The 18,693-nt window shown below is 48.3% G+C and overlaps 1 protein-coding gene across 3 annotated transcripts in view; it reads left to right on the forward strand.

Moving 5' to 3' along the window:
* The window catches only part of Galnt9 (polypeptide N-acetylgalactosaminyltransferase 9), a 79,683-nt gene that overhangs the window by 41,406 nt on the left and 19,584 nt on the right, over positions 1-18,693 (forward strand). For all 3 annotated transcript variants that reach the window (XM_008853738.2, XM_008853739.2, XM_008853740.2), the window contains exons 3-6: positions 4,186-4,352; positions 6,119-6,293; positions 10,138-10,335; positions 16,632-16,749. In XM_008853738.2, coding sequence (XP_008851960.1) covers positions 4,186-4,352; positions 6,119-6,293; positions 10,138-10,335; positions 16,632-16,749 — 658 coding nt within the window. The remainder of the gene's footprint in view (positions 1-4,185; positions 4,353-6,118; positions 6,294-10,137; positions 10,336-16,631; positions 16,750-18,693) is intronic.

Genomic DNA, 18,693 nt, shown 5'->3' on the forward strand with positions numbered 1-18,693 from the left:
CAGAAGGAAAGACAGTGAGCAGAGACTGAGCACCACATCCTGACAGGAGGCAGGTTTTCTTCCTCTTGACAGCTCTTACCAGGTTGAGGGCCAGAGACAGACAGCTCTGAAAACATATACCCTAAATAACCAGTCTTTGCTGGTGAAAGGTTCTTTGGAGCAGGTACATGTGCTCTTGGCCACGTCCATGGATTTCGAGCCTGTTAATCCAGAAGGAGAAGGAGAAATAGGTGCAGTTCACTCTGCCACACTCCAGCTATCTGCCACCTCCTAATGGCACATGGCAGTACTTTTGGAGAGGCTCCTGTGGTCAGGGTTTGACCCAGGTGTCCGTCGTCATTCTCTCATGAAGGTCTAGTAGGGAAAAGACCCTGACAGAGTACACAGGTGAGAGACATGGGCATGAGGGCCATGTACTGGGTGAGAGAAAATAGGATGAGGGATTGCAATGATGGATGTGGTGACACAGTAGCCTGTGGATGGGATTCAGAGAACAGCTATACTGCTCCCTACAGGGAGACATGGGGTTCCTTCTATCCAACTGCGCTCCTGCAGACCCTCTGAGGATATATTTCCTGCCTTGAAATTTCCTGTTTTATACCCTTTGCAGTTCATGAAAATCGTGCATTCCAACTTTCTCCCACTACAGATAAATGGACTGAAGTCTTCTTGTCAGGAAGTGTTTGTCTGAGAGAGGAAATCTCCGTGGCTGAGCATATGCAACCCATATCAATGTGGTGCTGTGAAGCAATTGTCCCTTGAGAGTCACACTGGTGGCTTAAGATACGGTGTGGTCAGGAGGGAGGTAGTTGCTGGAGAAGGCTAGGTCTCTCACCATGCTGTGTGAGGGGCAATTCCAAAATCTGCTCCTGATGCCCATGGCTCAGATTTGAATCCCCACAGCAGAGGAAAAGGGTCCTCATCTCTAAAGGGGGTGTTTAGTGCTCTTGGGCTTAGAGGATTGAGGGAACATGAACAGGTAATGAGCAAGTGCTGTCTCCGACTTCAAGAAACACAATGGCCTCCTGGACTGGAACTCTCCAAGTGTGGAATGAGGGTCACTGTTCCTGGCCTCAGGGACTGTCTGATCTGTGCCTCCAAAAATTCACTTTGAAGTCCTTATCTCCAAGACCTCAGGTGCTTCATTTGGAAGCAGGGCTTCTGTGGATATGATTAGTTAAGTGGGGAGTGCACTGATCCTGTGTGACTGTGTCTCTGTGCAGGGGAGGAGGAGGAGGAAGAGGAGGAGGAAGATGAGGAGGAGGAGGAGGAGAAGGAAAAGGAAGAGGCTGCCTGTTTATTCAACTCTTGTAGTTTCCTTTTTAAAAAATTTTTAAATTATGAGGGCTAGAGAGATGGCTCAGCAGTTAAGAGCACTGGCTGCTCTTGCAGAGGTCCCAGGTTCCAATCCCAGCACCCACATGGCGGCTAACAACTGTCCCTAACTCCGGTTCCAGGGGATTTGATGCCATCTGCTGTCCTCTGCAGGCATTGCACAACTTGGGTGAACTTGCATACATGCATGCTATACACACACACACACACACACACACACACACACACACACACACACTAAAAATAAAGCAAAAAAGTTTTTAAATTTTTAAAAAATTACATTTATTTATTTATTGGGAGGGGCATACATATCATAGCATGCATGTGGAGATCAGAGGACAACTTGCAAGAGTTGGTTCTCTATATTATGTGGGTTCCAAAGATGGAACTCAGTTAGGCTTGGCAGCAAGCTCTTTTTACCTACTGAGCCACCTCACCAGTCCCCCATGTTAAAAAGTTTTTAAATTTTTAAAAAATTACATTTATTTATTTATTGGGAGGGGCATACATATCATAGCATGCATGTGGAGATCAGAGGACAACTTGCAAGAGTTGGTTCTCTATATTATGTGGGTTCCAAAGATGGAACTCAGTTAGGCTTGGCAGCAAGCTCTTTTTACCTACTGAGCCACCTCACCAGTCCCCCATGTTATAGTTTTCTGTATTGTAAAGACAGGCCCACTCCTTAAAAATGTTCCAAAAGCATTTGAAGAAAGAAATACATTCCCTAGAAGCACTAATGAAGTGTCATGTGATTCTGCCATCTCCTGTCCCCACCCCCACCTCCACTGTCCTGGATGCTGACCACTGCACCTGTTGATCAGATCCCCTAGCTCTTCCTCACAGTCTGTTCCCCTTGGAGATCAAAGCTTATATTGCTGCTTCATCTCCCTCTAAAGTGTCACCCCTCACACAGGTGGATGTCACACCGCTGTTCCCCCATGCCATCCTTCTTTGCATTCTCTTTTCTGAAGGGGTGAGGTGGTACCCTATTGTATGTTTCCAGCCTGTCATAAATCACTCAAGTATGTCACCACCAGCAACAAATGCAGGTGTGTTTAATGTAACTGAGCATTCCTTCCCATTTGGGGGAAGGAAATTTTAGTTTATTTACTTTCGTACAGCAGCTGACAGCTTGAGTGGCTTCTGTCCCTTGTTTCACCTAATTACCTGAGTTTTGTTTTTTCTTTTTTTCTTCTTTGCTGTTTTGAGATAGGGTCTCAATCCAGCCCAGGCTGGCCTAGAACTCACTATGTGGCCGGGTGGGCCTCAAACTTATGATGGACCCTCCTGCCTCAGTCTCCTGAGTGCTGGAAGGACAAGTATAAGCCATCTTAGCTGACTCCTTCCTTCCTTCTTTTCCCTCCTTCCCGTCATGCCTTTCATTCCTTCTTTCCTTCCTTTCTTCCTTCTTCCCCCTCCCTTCCTTCTATCCTTTCTTATTTGGTTTGGGTTTTTTTGTCCTTTGAGTCAGGGTCTCCCTGTAGCCTGAGCTATCCTGGAACTCACTATGTAGATCAGACTGGCCTAAAATTCACAGAGATCCGCCTGTCTCTGTCTCTTGAGTTCTGGGACTAAAGGTGTGCACCACCATGCCCAGCATTTGGTTTGGTTTTTAAAAAAAATATTTTATTTATTGTTTTTATTTTCTTTGTATGCATGTATTGCCTGCATGTATGTAAGTGCACCCATGTCATGCAGTGCTCACAGAGGTCAGAAGAGGGTATTGGATTCCCCTGGATCTTCAGCTACAGATGATTGTTAGCCACCATGTGGATGCTGGGAACCTAATCCAGGTCCTCTGCCAGACCAGTGCTCTTAACCTCTGAGCCATTCTCCAGCCCCTGGATTTTGTTGTTGTTATTTGGTTGGTTGGCTTTTTCTTTTCTCTTTTCTTTTCTTTTCTTTTCTTTTCTTTTCTTTTCTTTTCTTTTCTTTTCTTTCTTTCTTTCTTTTTTTTTGAGGCAGGGTATCATGTAGCTCAGATTGGCCTAGAACTTGGTATGTAGCCAAGAACGACCCTGAACTCCTGCTTCCTGCCTCAGCTTCCCCTGGTTGCTGTTTGTCTCACCCTTGTGTGTTTGTCAGCAACTGCCTTCACTTCCTAAAGCATTTGACCCTTTCCCTTGCCCTGTACCTACAAGGCCCTCTAACCCTTGTTCTGGCCTCCAATCACAGAGTCCTGGCACTCTCCCTGTTTCCTCCTCTCCTGTGCATCTATCCTGTTCCATTACAGGGCTTTAGGGGCACAGGCTTCCTCCTTCTGTATTGTACACTTGACTATGGGTGCCCCAGGGATTTGTTCCTATCAGCCAGCATCTCCTGCTCAGTTTTCTTTGTTCAGCCACCCTTGTTTAGATATTTGCATCAAGGGGAGGGGGTGGGGTGGTACACATCCTGCCTGAGTGAACATCAGGTGACAGGCGCTGGCTGGGCAGGACTCTTCTAGTCTGTGGTCCACAACCCGCTCTCTCTGCTCTGAGACCATAGGCACTGCTAGAGTGACACTGAGGGGACAATGTGCCAGACCATTTCCCTCCTTTGGACCTCATGAGGTCCTCTTCCCGACCAGTGTTTGCTGCACAATGTGGGAGCAGCAGACCTAGAAAGTCCCTCTAAGCCTCCTGCATTGGAAAGGCCACAGAAGTTAGGCACAGGCTCAACTCGTGGAAAGCTGCAGCTTCCAAAGGGATATGATTGCTTCTTTCCTCTTGTGGCATTCCACGGTTTCCATCAGCGACCTTGTTTCTGCTCTTCTGCTGGTTGCAGAACCTGCCAGATTGGCCTCCACAGGGACCAACCCGCTCCCAGTGCCTACCATACCTCTGCTGACCACAGTGCCTCCCACAGGTGCAGACAGATAATGTACTCTGAGGATCTGCCCCAGATCTCTGTGGTCTTCATCTTTGTCAACGAGGCACTCTCAGTCATCCTGCGCTCTGTGCACAGTGTGGTCAACCATACACCCTCTCAGCTCCTGAAGGAGGTCATCCTGGTAGATGACAACAGCGACAATGGTAAGTGGTTGCCATGCCCTGCATATGTTTGGTGCTGTGCTAAGCACACAGCTCTGCAGCTGTGGATTGGCCCTGGTATGGTGTGGGTTCCTGTGGCTACCCCAGCCAAGGGTCACTAACTGGCGACTTGAAGCCAAGGAATTGACCTGCCCACCTCTAAGACAACAGTCCATGATGGCAGTGAGGACAAGAGAAGCTCCTTGGTAAGCATCCTCCTGCCTTCCAATGCAAGAAGCATTGTGTGGGGCTCTGGGCTGTGACTCTTGACTCCATTTCTTCATTGGCATGCAGTCCTCCCTTGTGCCTCTTCTCAAGGCCACTGCCAATGGATTTAGGACATGTATTAGTAATTTTATGTATTGCTAGAAGAAAATATCAGACAAAAGCAATTTAAGGACAGACAGGTTTATTTTGTCTCACAGTTTGAGGTGCAGTCCATCACAGCAGGGAAGGCATGGCAGCAGGAGTGTGAGACACATTGTACCCAGTCAGGAAGAAGAAAAATCATGCTCAGCTCACTCTCTCTTTTTCATTCAACCCAGGCCTCCCATCTCATGGGATGGTGCTGCCCATGGTAAGGGTAGGTCTTCCCTTCTCAATTAGTCCAGTCTAGAAAGCTCTTCTCAGGCAAGCCCAGAGACTTGTTTCCATAGTGAGTCTAGATCTTGTAAAGCTGACAATCAAAATTAACCATCACAAGGTCCAGGGCCCACTGAAGATCATCCACATTAAGGACATTCATGTTGGTCAACTGCTACCTCTACCTCAGAACTCTTTTTTTGGGGAGCAGGGGAGTCTTTTATAAAAGATTTTATTTTTAATTGTGTATGTGTGTGTGTGTGTGTGTGTGTGTGTGCACATGTGCATGCAGGTACATGCAGAGACCAGAAGAAGGTGTTGGATTCCCTAGAGCTGGAATTACAGGTGGTTATGAGCCACCTGATATGGGTGCTGGGAGCCAAATTCCAATCCTCTGTAAGAGTAGCAAGTACTCTTAACCACTGAGCCACTGGAGGGTGAACTACTACCCTGGTAGGCTAGATTTTTGATATAGGGTAGCCCAGGCTGGCTTGAGACTCACTATATAGCCCAGGCTAGTGTCAAATTCACAGATAACTTCCTGCCTCACTTGCCTAAGTTCTAGTATTATAGGCATGTGTTGCTACATCTAGCCACAGAACTCTTTCATTTTTCCAAACTGAAACTGTCCTGAATACCCACTTACCTCAGTCTCTGGCACCTTCCTGCTGTCCCTCTGTGGATTTGACAGCTGTAGACATCTCATAAAGACAATCAAACCAACTGTCCGAATGTCCTTAGTGGCTTGCCTAGTGCCTAATGTGTCACTAAACACTATGCCAAGGTCCCTCTGTGTTGCAGCAATGTTTAGAGCTTCCTTCCTCGCTATGACCAAGCTACTACCTTGTGTGGAGGAGCCTCACAGTCTGTCCCCTCATCTGCACAGGGACTTCATTCCTGTTTGCAGCAGAGTGGCCAGTCCTGTTGCCTCTGCTGCCTCTACCACTTTGATCCAAGTTGCTCTTGTTTTCTTCTTTGCTACTTTTCCCACTAAACCAGCTTCGTATGACTGGAGTCTTTACCCTCCATGGTTTCCCCAGTATATTGAATTTCACCCGATCCAAACCCATGTGACCTCATAGCATGCTTATGAAACACAGATCTGGACTGGGGCACAAACGCCTCAGCTGTGTTTGTGTGGCCTCAGGCCTTATCCCAGGTGACTCATGTCTCTCTCCCCCCTCCAGTGGAACTCAAGTTCAATCTGGACCAATATGTGCACAAGAGATACCCAGGTCTGGTGAAAGTCGTGCGCAACAGTCGGCGAGAAGGGCTGATCCGTGCAAGGCTGCAGGGCTGGAAGGTGGCCACAGCCCCCATTGTTGGCTTCTTTGACGCCCATGTGGAGTTCAACACTGGCTGGTAAGGGCCAGGGTGGGTGGACACATAGTGCCTATATCCTATGGAGGTTCAGGTCAGAAAGCACATGAGTCTGGGCAGGGCTGTGTGCAGATATGCAGGCTGTAAGGCTCTGAAAGTTTTCCAGCAATGGGCTATGAGTTGACAGGCCAAGCCATTTAGCACAGGACAAAGTACTTTCTTGACCATCTGGAAAATTCTAGCTCAAGAAATTCTAGATAATGCTTCTCACTCAGGGGAAGGACTAGGGTCAAATGAGAAACCAAGGGGGCTCTGTGACCATGAAGTTAAAGAGCATCCCAATCCTGTGATCATGGGCTAGAAGATGTGCAAGGCAGCCATTAAAAGAGAAGTCTGCCCACCGCTCCAGGGTGGATCTGGATCCTGTGACCCAGGAAGGCAGTGACCTGTCCCTGCTTGCCCCTTAGACCAGCTGCCCTGAACAGGCGTGTGTGAGTATGAGCCCCTTATGTATATAAGTGCAGTCACAGGGACCGAGTATCCTAGAATCTCTATTCTAGGGCTTATGTTTACTCTTCTGTCCAGAGAGTGACCCACAGCTGGGGAAGCCATGTCAAGGGAGGGAGGAGTAGGGTCAGACCTGGCTTCCTGTCCTGTGCTGACGGGAAATTGTGTCCCTCCTGATGGCTCTGGCAGGAACTGAACAGGACAGAGTAACAGGTTCATGCTTATGCAGAGCTGCTCCTCCCATTTCTTTCATTTCCTCTCTGGTAACTAGGGTCCCTGCCGTGAGGTAGGAGAGGTAAGAGGGGACAGACAGACTCCCAGCTATGACTCCATGTGGGCTGTGTGACACCTTCTTCTGTGACTGGTGATCATTACCTGTGGCCTCCATTTCTCATGTGAAGAGGGGTATAGGGCCTGACATGTGGCTCTGCTCTAGGACTAAGTGTCTCTGTGCTTGTCAAGTTCCCAGAGTGGCACCTGCCATCACACACATGAGTGTCACATGAGTAACTGGGACCATGAGCCAGGAAGCTAGGACCAATTTAGGCCAAGGTGTTGTGGGAAGTGAGAGTGGGCCCCGAGGAGTCATGGGATGCAGACAGCACAGTGGGGCAGAGGGTTTATCAGTGACCAGGGGCTACCACCACCAAGGCTCCTTCACTAGCTGCTGAAGATAGCTGGGATTTGTCCACTGCCAGCTCTGGAGCCTGGGATTGAGGTGCTTTGTGGCTGTGTCCCTCTGAGGCTCCTAGGAGGCTTCCCATCTCTCAGCTCCTGTGGCTCCAGTCATCCCACAGTATGTGGCTGTTCCACCTCTACTGGTCTTTGCATGGCCTCCTATCAGCTTTCTACACTCCTGTCCCAGAACCTTGATAACTGGCTAGGACCTTCACAGTGACAGGAAAGCCCTAGAGTCCCCAGAGTGGCACCTACCTCAGTCTGAACCCAGAGAAAGGTATCCACAGAGCCCCTCAGGGTCCACAGTGAAGGACTCCCCGACACCCCCCAGGCCAGATCAGCACCTATCAGCCAAGCCACAGGGAATACCCAGGTGTCCATTTTGCTGTGTTTTGCAAAGAAACTGAAACTCAGGTTTTGGTGTCAAGTCTCCCAACTCCTTTTATATTATTTTATTTTATTATTTTATGTGTATGAGTGTATTGCCGTCATGTATATAAGTGCACCCATGTCATGCAATGCCCACAGAGGTCAGAGGAGGGCATCAGATTCCTCTGGAACTGGAGTTACGGATGGTTGTTAGCTACCATGTGGGTGCTAGGGATCGAACCCAGGCCTCTGCAAGAGCAGCCAGTGCTCCTAACCACTGCGCCATCTCTCCAGTCTTCAAGACTCCCAATTCTTTTAAAAAAATTAATTATTTTTGTGTGTGAGTGTATGTGTGTGTGTGTGTGTGTGTGTGTGTGTGTGTGTGTCCCACAGTGTGTCCCACAATCCCACACTAGAGGTTAGAGGATAACTTGTGGGAATCAGTTCTTCCCTTATCACCTCCACCATGTAGGTCCAAAGGATCAAACTCAGGTTGCCAGTTTTGGCAGGAAATGCTTCTACCCACTGAACCATCTCACTGTCCCACTCACTGACTCATTTTTTAAAACCCAGAACTTCACTGTGGTGTCAACGTGAGGAATGGAGACACAGTGCTGCAAAGGTGCTCAATGCACAAGTGGATGGGCCATCCACCTGTGTGTGGTCCCAGGATCAGGCACTGGGGGTTTCAGGATGCCTCCAAGAACCCCCTGGTTCACTCTGGTTTCTCTTCTCAGGTAGGCGTGGCTGAGATGCAGCTTTTCCCCTTCTTTGCTACAGCACCCCAGCTGCATCAGCCACCCTAGCACCACAACTTTGTTGCTTGTGCTCAGCAGGTGTTTGACAGACTTGACTTCCTCTGCTTTCAGTTCCCTTCACACCCCATGCCTCCTTCCTCTGCCACTCTGTGACATAACTTCTTTTTCCAGGATTCTGTCACCTCCTTGTATCCTACAGCATCAATTACGCATCACCATCTCCCACTAGTGTCAGCACACACTGTGGTATGGGTTGTACAGTGTACAGCTGACAGTATGTCATCAGCTCCCTGAGGTGGTCACTTGGGAGAGCCAAATCTGTCAGTAAAAGTGCAATTTTTAACTGGTATAACTTTCATTTTCACAACTGGAAGCCCAGTTATCTGCAAATAGCACCCTCCCAGCATGGCCTCCATTGTAGATCTTGCACATTAACAGACATGGATGGCATTTGCAGTCTCTCTGTTATACTTTACTAATTAATTAATTAATTCATCCTTTTCTAGAAGTTGGGAGGCAGGTCTACATGGACTCCCTCAGAGATATAAGAACTCAAGGCTGTCCATGACAGGGTCAGGGGCTGGCCCCTCCCCCTGATGCCCTGACTCTTAGCCCTTCCATCCTTGAATCATACACAGCCTCAATCCATGAGTCACCTTGATTTCAGATTCTAGGTGGACTCCAGCTTGGACACAGGCCTCTGAGGGGCACCTTGGCCCTGTGGTAGACAGTGAGTCTCTGAGGGCCAGGGCTACCCCTGCCACCCTCAGGGTCTTGCACAAGGTGTGAGCCCAGTCGATGCCATGGAGAACATGAGAAAGCCAGCTGTTCTGGCCCTTCTTCTCTGGCTTTAGCGCCTCTCCTGCAGCCTCCTGACCAGCTCTCTATGCGCACTGGGCATGAGCCTGGGGCCAGTACTACTGTTCTGTTGGTGGAAAATGCCTATCCCCACACCTCAGTATCAGGCCTCCTCCCACACTGGACGCCCATCTAAAACTGCAGAGCTCTTCCCATTCCCTGTACCCTACAATGCCTTTCTTCTCTCATACATCCTCTATTCAAGCCTCATCATCCTCATCCACCTTAACTAAAGCCTGTTGGGTAGGTTATGCACTGTGTACAGTATATATAAGCTTCATGAAGCATGGATACTTTTTCTTTTTAATTTCATGAATGAATACCAATCTCTTAAGACAATAGGTCTTCAGTTAACACTTGCAAATGGATGTACCTACCACAGGTGCAGGAATAAAGGGGAGAAGGAGATTTGGCTGAGAGGCCTCTCGTGGAGCAACAGGGCCACAGATGACTCCACGGGGGAACCTTCAGGTATCCCTGTGCTCAGCAGTGTTCAGTCAAAAAGGCCAAGGCCTCCATCAGGGCAGGGCCTCAGAAGAGCCCTCCCTAGTCATCATCCAGGTCTGACACAGCTGGATCCTATGCTCAGTAGATGGGAACTGACAGTATACCAGACCCAGCTGAAGGCTCTGCACTTGTAACTTAGCAAAGCCCCTTCTCCCGGGTGGGTGAGGGTCCTGGTATGGTCCTTGCTCATGGCCAAGTACCTCCCCCAGGGCTGAGCCTGCCCTCACAAGGATCCAGGAAGATCGTCGACGCATCATCCTGCCAGCCATCGACAACATCAAGTACAGCACGTTTGAGGTGCAACAGTATGCCAGTGCTGCCCATGGCTACAACTGGGGCCTGTGGTGCATGTACATCATCCCCCCACAGGACTGGCTGGACCGAGGTGACGAGTCGGCACCCATCAGGTGAGCCAGGAATAGCATGAGAGTGGGGAGGTGCCACCAAGGGTGGCTCAAGATGAGAGAGGGTATTCCCTTGAAGAAGCCCCAGCCTGGAGCTGCAGACTACTGGCCTCAGATAAAAAAAAGAGTGTGCATCTCACAGGGACAGGGGCTTCCAGCACTGCAGGGGAACTGTGGTCAGGAAACCTCACAGGGCTAACTTGTCTCCAAGCCTAAAAGAACCAGGTCAGATCAGAGCAGGGAAGGAGAGGTGGCAGAGCTACAGAGAGGAAGAGAGACAGAGATAGAGATAGAATGAGAGAGAGACAGGGACAGAGAGAGTAAGATGTGGACAGAGACAGAGTTGGAGACGGAAACAGAGACAGTCTGAGAGAGAAAGGCTGAAGGACAAAGATAGAGACAGAGACACTAAGGAAAAGAATTTGAGTCACAAAGACTGAGAGTCAGACTGAAACAGTGACAGAGAGAAGAGTGAGAGGCAGAGACTGAGACTGAGCAACAGAGAGATATAAAGAATGACAGAAACAGAAAGAGATGGACTGAGAGACAGGGAAAGACATCTATAGAGAAAGAGAAAGGAAGAGACAGAGGGAGGGAGGAGGCAACAGCGAGCAGGGAGGGCAGCCCTTGCCAATGGATGCTGCACTCTAAGGATAACACTCTGACCTCCACATTGTCGGGAACAGCATTTGCTTTTAGTTTGATTTAGTTCCTTAGACCCAAAGAGAGGGATTTGAACATTTTTTTAAAAAATATTTATTGTTCTTATTTGTGTGATGAGTACATTGCCTGCATGTATGTAAGTATACCCATGTCGTGCAATGCCTGCAGAGGTCAGAAGAAGGCATTGGATTCCCCTGGAACTGCAGTTACAGATCATTTATTAGCCATCATGTGGGTGCTGGGAATCAAACCCGGGTCCTCTGCAAGAGCAGCCAGTGCTCTTAACCGCTGAGCCGTCTCTCCAGGCCTGGATTTGAACATTTTAAAAAATACATGATCCCAACATTCCAGAACTAGGATCCCATTTATCCAAAGCAGTAATGGACTCCGCTGAGCAGGGGCCACTATCCCCAAGAGCATGAGTTCGTTTGGGGGAGACCCTGCCTCTCCCTGTCATCTTGCTGGCTTTTAATGTTATTTTTACTGGATCAATTTTCTTCATGTGACTGTGTTGGTGATTCTATCATGACGGAATTTCCGTAGTTTTCAGGCCCTTCCTCAGACCCATCCCCACCATCGGATGAGCCCCTGGGAAATCTATACCTCAGCATCTGGTGGCTTGCTCTGTTTTCTCCTGGGGACCTGCCTAGATTCTAGCACTGTCTTTGGAACGAATGGATATTTTCAGGCCTTGCTGGGCCCTGGGTGTTATTTCCCATCTTGCTCCATCTCCCCCTGGGGCCTTGGATCTTGGAGGCTTGATGGGACCACCTCCATACCCTCCTGCTGCAAACTGCTGCGTTCTAGCTGGAACAGGCCACTTTGCCTGTGGCTTAGTCTTGGATCAATCTCTCCCCTAGGAGGGTACCCAGGGGCCTTCCAGGGTGCTGCACAGCTCAACCATGCAGTAGAATCAGCTTACTGAAGCACCTTGCCAGGAGTCCTGAGGCCAGACACGCATCTCCTCTCCACTGGCAAAGAGCTCTTGGTGGTAAATCCAGACAAAACTCAGCATTGGGAGATGAAATCACTTGTCTCAACTCTCACTTTACTGATTTCACAAAAGGGGTCAAAAAGCTTCCACCTCAGAGGGAATTGTTTCAAAATGACAAGACTAAGGAGCTTCCAAAGCTGCCAAGGCAACCCCCCCCCACACACACACACCCTCACCTCAGGCCCACATGATTGTTTTTCCAGAGACAAACCAGGAGCTTGGAACTGGGCCTGACTGCTGTGATGGACTAGGCAGGGACTGGGTTATGGGCTTTGCAGTAAGACCCAGACATGGAGCTCTTTACAGCACAAGATTCACAAATGGGTCCCCCTGGGCCTCACTGAAGCAGGGAGTGATGGTCTCAAGGTTATTTTTCTTCATTTGAAATGCATTTTATGGTCCCAATTAGGAGCAAGATGAATGCTTTGTGTGTGACATTTTAGAAATCAGCAAAAGTCTGAGACCCAACGGGAGGCATCTCCCACAGTTTTTGGCAGACTCTGGATGCCCAAGCAGCAGTGGAGGACAAGCTTGCTGGCCTGATTAAGTCCTGTGGGACTGCAGTTCCCAAACCCTCTTATTAGCATCACCTGGGAGCTGTTAAACCCTATGCTAGAAACCAGCTAACCAATGGGGACAGTGTAACAGATACCACACAAAGAGGATGGGCACATGGCCAGCCACTGGAAAGATGCTTGACAGAAACCCCAGTCAAAAAGATACAAATTGAAACCTCCATGAGACACAACTATAAACCCACCAGAATGGCTAAAATGAAAATTGACCATACTAAGGGGTGGAAAATGTGGAAGCTCATGCCTACCTGGTAGAAGTATAATAAATGGGAAAGCCACTTTAGAGAACTGGCAGTCTCTTGTAAAAAAAAAAAATTTTTTTTTAAACTTTGTTTATAATCCAGAATTCTGTCCTGGCAGGTTTGTCAAAATAAATGAAAAAAGTCCACCAAAAGGCTTATGTATAAGTGCTTAAAACAGCAATTTTTAAAATAACAGACTCAATGTGTAAACAACCCAAATGTTCATGACCCAGTGACCCCTTTTAGATGTCATCTCCTTTACTCTGGAGGATCAGGCATCATGGAGGATGATCCTGTTAGATATCATCTCCCTCATGTTTGCCCTTGGGGATGGTGATACATCTGGTGTGTATCACTGTCCTTGTATTGATGTCTATCCTGCTTCAGTGTAACAAGGCAGAATCCAATCAGACATCACCTCCCTCACACTGGAGTATGAGGAGAGACTGGGGAAAATCCTGTCAGAAATCACCTCCCTCACAGTGTTGGATCAGGAGCAACAGGGGAGAATCTGTCAGACATAACCTCCTTCACTCTGGAGTATGAGGAGAGACAGGGGAGAGAACCTGTCAGACATAACCTCCCTCACACTGGAGTATGAGGAGAGATAGGGAGAATCCTGTCAGAAAGAACCTCCCTCACAGTGTTGCATCAGGAGCAATGGGGGGATAATGTCACATATACATCCTTCATACTAGAGTCTGAGGAGAGACGGGAGAATCTTGTCAGAAATCACCTCCCTCATAGTGTTGTATCAGGAGCAACAGGGGGGAGTCCTGTCAGACATCACTTCCCTTACACTGGAGTATGAGGAGAGACTGGGGAGAATCCTGTCAGAAATTGCCTCCCTCATAAGTGTTGCATCAGGAGCAACAGGAGAGGAATAATCCTGTTGACTGTCACTTCCTTAGCTCTATAGTCTCTGGAGTAACAGGAAGAATGCTGTCACACATCACTCTCCTCAGTTTGGAGGACCAGGAATCACCAGACAGAGCCCTGACAGACATCACCTCCCTCACTCTGTATGGTCAAGAACAGGCAAAATCGCCGTCAAGCATGGCTTCTCTCACAGTTGATGATCTGGACTGTTTATTCATGATTCTGACCAAGATCACCTCCCCTCACACAAGATGTATGCTGATTCCTCAAAAGTGTACAGGCCAAAGAATGAAATCTACCTGTGGGTGGAGACATACCATTGTCTCCTTCCTGAAGAATGAATCCAGTTGGACCAATCAATCACCTGACTAATGGACCACCCCTCAAGATTTCAATTCACTGAATGCCATGCTAAAGAGATGGGAGGAATAATTAACCCTTTAGTGAGTTAATATACTCTTCTTTCCCAGAAAGCTTGCCCCTGATGCAATTGCAACAGAGTTGCCATGCGGCTCTGCCTGGCTTTCAGAAAAGCACAACTTTTCCTTTTTCTTCTTTTCTGTCTTTCTTCCTGCTGCTGGTGTGCTGTCTCTAACACGTCCCAACGTGTTTTATATCTTTGCTCTTTCTCTGAAGCCCTTCTCCCCATCATGAGCCACATGTTTGTCTACCATGTCAACTTAAATCACGTGACTTTTTCTCTTTATCTTCCTCTTCTGGAGAGCTGCCAAAATTTACATCTTGCTGTCCTGGGGTTTTTCTTTTAAACTCTAATAACATTGTCTTAGAACTTTAAAAAAAAAAAAAAAAAGTGACCAGTTCCTAAGGAAAAAGTACCTTCCAACAGCCAAACAATAAAACTTTCCCAGTTTTGAAAACTGGTTCTGAACTGACTGCTTCTGGTCTCTGCTCAGAGCCATAGCTTCTGCATGTCAGGTGCCCATAGAGCACTGGTTGTGGCTCCAGGAAGTCTCAGAGTCACCTCTGCAGTTTCCAAATATATAATTGGAATAGAATGTTTGGGTCCAGCTTTACACAATGCTAGAATCAACAGAAGCAAATGAGAGAGACATAGGGAAGAGAAGTAAGAGGTGTGTGAGGGAACCTATGAGCCAGGGCCCAAATGTGATCATCAAAAGGCAATTTCTTCTTGGCCATTCCATGGTGTGGTCTGACTCTTGGCAGCAGGACATATTTCTTTATGGCTGAAAACCATATGCAGAGACCACTGTTTGTTTAACCAGTCAACCACAGAAACCATTTGGGTTGATCCATTTTTAATATATCAACAAAACCCACAGGAGCCTGGCAGATCATAAAAGCCCAGAAGACAGAACTAGAAGCAGGAGGTCAGGAATTGAGATAAGCAAATACCCTGATTAGGACCCTAGAGGACCTGTTGCTATGTCTTGCTGTCCCCTAAATGCTTCAGGATGACCCAGAAGTGGGAGTCATCCCTCTCATGACCAGGACACCCCCACCTGAGAATCCTTCAGCCAAGGCATCCCTCAGTTCTGCCCTCTTCTGTAATCATGATGAGAATTTCTCATGCAAATAAATTCGGTGCCAGCTGATCCTGCCACTGTTGCCTCATGAGTTTAAGTTTATTTTGGAACTGAGCAATAATAAAAAGTCATTACCGGCTATAATAGCCTTGGTAGGAATTTGACTCTTCTCTTTGTCAGAAATCACCCTGAGATTATTGTTGTTAAGAAGATGAGAGACATACCTGTTGTACATTGGGACCATACCTTAATGATCCAGTGTTGGATATTAAAAATCAAAGGCAGTATTAAAATTTCATTACTGTTAGCTTTGTGAACAAAACCTAATCACAGAACAAATTGTATCTTTGCACAAATAAAAGAACAATTGCTTTTTAATGCCACCGTCCTTCTTAAATGGGTGTTTATTTCTACCTTGTGAGTCACTGAGGGCAGAATGCTTCTATTAGATTATGATGCAGACCAATGTCTTTTCCTTCTGTTTATTGGAGAGACTTGGGTCTGCAGGGGAGTGAGAAGCTGAGCCCTGGAGGCACCTCCACTGGCTTTACCCAAGTCCCTCAGTGCACCCTGGGCCTGGGGAGACTAATCTCTGGATGGTTGAAGGAATTGCATCTGTTCTGAGGCAAAATCTTTCATGCAAAACCTAGAAGATCAAAATGTGGCACGAGGCTCATGGTCTACATGTAGCTTATGGTCCGTGGTGCATAGGCACTGCCTTTTATTCCTCTTTGTGGACTCTTTTTCATCCTGCCTGGCACCCATCTATTCATGAGTGCAATGTCACCAAGGTGGCCAACCACTTATTCTCCACTCCCTCTGGGTCCTGTTTTGGACATGGCCTCTCCATGTCACCACTTCCCAGGAATGCACACCTTGATGGATTTTTGATGCCTATTAAGAAAACATATTACTGCATCCATTAATGATTTAACCAATACAGCATAAGGCTATTTGCTGCCACCTTTAAGTATGTGAATTTAAACTGAATTATTGTATGGCTAATGGTACAATTGGCAGTCTGTTGCCCATAGCTGCACAGGTCATTCAGACTGAATATTGCTTAACCTACATAACTGTCCTCTGCAGCCCTGAACACTGATACACAGACAGGACAAAGCATTGAAGGAGGTAGGCCAGGGATTCACAGGTGAGAAACAGTGTTTAAGGCAACGTCACTGTCTTCTGTTGAAATCACACAACCAAAGTGAGCTCTTGGACTCTGGCCTGTGCTGTTCTGAAGGGCCTAGGGCACACAGGACAAGTCCATGGCAGCTAGAGAAATGGCTGCTTAGAAGGCACAATGGTGTGGGTAGGGACACAAAATGCAGAGATGCTGTGGGGCAGAAAGAGGCTGGGGTCTTACAGGCTCAATACCTGACAGATGAGGCTCAGGGCCTCACTCTGGTGACACCTTCATTTGGTGTTTCTCCTTCCCCAGGACACCTGCCATGATCGGTTGCTCATTTGTGGTGGACCGGGAGTACTTCGGGGACATCGGCCTGCTAGACCCAGGCATGGAGGTGTATGGTGCAGAGAACATCGAGCTGGGGATGCGGGTGAGTGGGCCCAAGGTAGTTGTGCTCTGGGGAGCTAAGACTGCCTACAATTGAAACTCAGGCTGCTTAGAACTCTGTATTAGCCCAGCCAAGACAAAGACCCAATGGGAGCCCGTCTCAGAATCTCTACAGTGACAAGACCAGAAGTCCTGTCTGTGAACTGATCACAGTAGATGGAGCCCGTATATCCATTTATGCTCCAGTCCATTATGTTCTGCATCATTGTCTGGTGGTGCTGCTAGACAAGTTTCATCCTCAGGGTACCAAGTGATCATGGCGGGAAAGAAGTTGGTCTTCCAATTGCCTGTGCACTGTTCCCATCACATTGGTTGGAGGGGAAAGTCACCAAAATCCATTCCCATAGGGGTACCCTGTTTGGGAGTATGGGGATAGTCTGTAGTATAGTTACCAGGCAGAACTTGGCACAGAGGCCTTGCTGCAGAAGGTGGACAGAGAGCCCCTGTGTTGTAGAGTGGAGATTCAGCACCCATAAGCCCACATGCAGCCACTTGTCCAGAGCCTTTGCTCTTGTTTCTCCAGGGCACTGGGCCTCCTGGGACCACCAGCCCATGTGCTGAGAATCTCGCAGCTAGGTTTTATGGACACAGAGGGAACAGGAAAGAAGGATCTGCTTTCCCAAAGCCTGGCACCTAGGGGAGGGAGTGACTAGAGAGAAGAAAGGGTGCCACTTAGAGGGAAGGCAGAGGGGAAAATAAGGCAGGGAGGAGACAAGGGACACTGCCCACAAATAGAACATCAGGGAAAGACTCCAGGGAACCACAGAAGGAACCTGGACAGCAAGGCAGGGGTGTGACAGGCAAGAATTTGCAGGTGCAAGATCCCTGAGGCAGCCTGGGATACTCCCAAAGCTTGTGTGGTCTTGGCTCGGAGGTGGAAGGATACACACCTAGTCCATAAGGCTCCAAGGCTCAGCCTGATGTCCTCTTCTAGGAGCCCTCTGCCCTGTGGCTCAGGGATGAAATAGGCTAGATGGTGGGGACAAGACAGCATGGAGAAGAATCCATAAGGAGTTAGAGGCAGGGAGTGAACCAGCTTCTCAGACTCTGGACAATCCTGAGGGAGGCCAGCGGTGTTTGGTGGTGGGCAGCTGAATGAGGGGTGGAAGGTGGCTTGACTGTATTGTATTGGTCCTGAGTCAATACAGAATAGAGGAACTGCAGTTGCTTTGGGACTGTCTGTAGTTACGCCCCCACAGCACCCTAAGGCCCCTTCAGAACTTGTCCCTGCAGCCCCATCACTCTGGCAGAGATATTACTGCAGCCCACAGGCATGACTGTGGCCTACAGGCATGACTGCAACCTTCAGCTGGGGACCTCACTGGAGAGAAGAGGCTGAGCCAGAATGTGACTGGATTTGAAGCCTGAGGGTCCAGGCTCTTCTTGTGCTAGTAAGGCTCAGGAATGGAGGTTGATGGGGCCAAATGAGGTCATGTACGCCAGGCCTACACTAGACTGTGAACCTCCCGAGGCTGTATGTGGTATGCGTGAGGGAACCAGCCTTCTTCCTGGGGCTTTGCCACCAGTGTACCTAGAATCAGCTTGTGTTGGTCAAATCCTCATCTAGTCCCCTTCCATGTGTCCTGCTTTCCCTATGCCTTAGACAGTCCTCCCTCCAGAAGTTAGTCTAAGGGACCAAATGGAACCAACCTCTAAGTACAGTGGACACAGGCCAGTAACATCTAAGGCTAGAGAAGATGAACTATCATGTACAGAGAGACAGTGGGTCTGTTCCACCTGCCTGGGGCCCAGTAACAGCCAAATAGGATGGAGGAAGCTTCTAGATGAGGCCAGCCCTGGTGGGAGCTGCTGCCATATCCAGGCCTTGGGGTCTTGGTGGAGCCACATGCTGTGTCTCTGGGCTCTGCTTTAGTCTCCTGCCTAGTCACTTTTCTCATTGCCCAACAAGAAACAACTTGAGGAAGGA

This window comes from Nannospalax galili, unplaced genomic scaffold (genome assembly GCF_000622305.1).
Source record: "Nannospalax galili isolate Female #2095 unplaced genomic scaffold, S.galili_v1.0 scaffold566, whole genome shotgun sequence".
NCBI classification, from domain to species: domain Eukaryota; kingdom Metazoa; phylum Chordata; class Mammalia; order Rodentia; family Spalacidae; genus Nannospalax; species Nannospalax galili.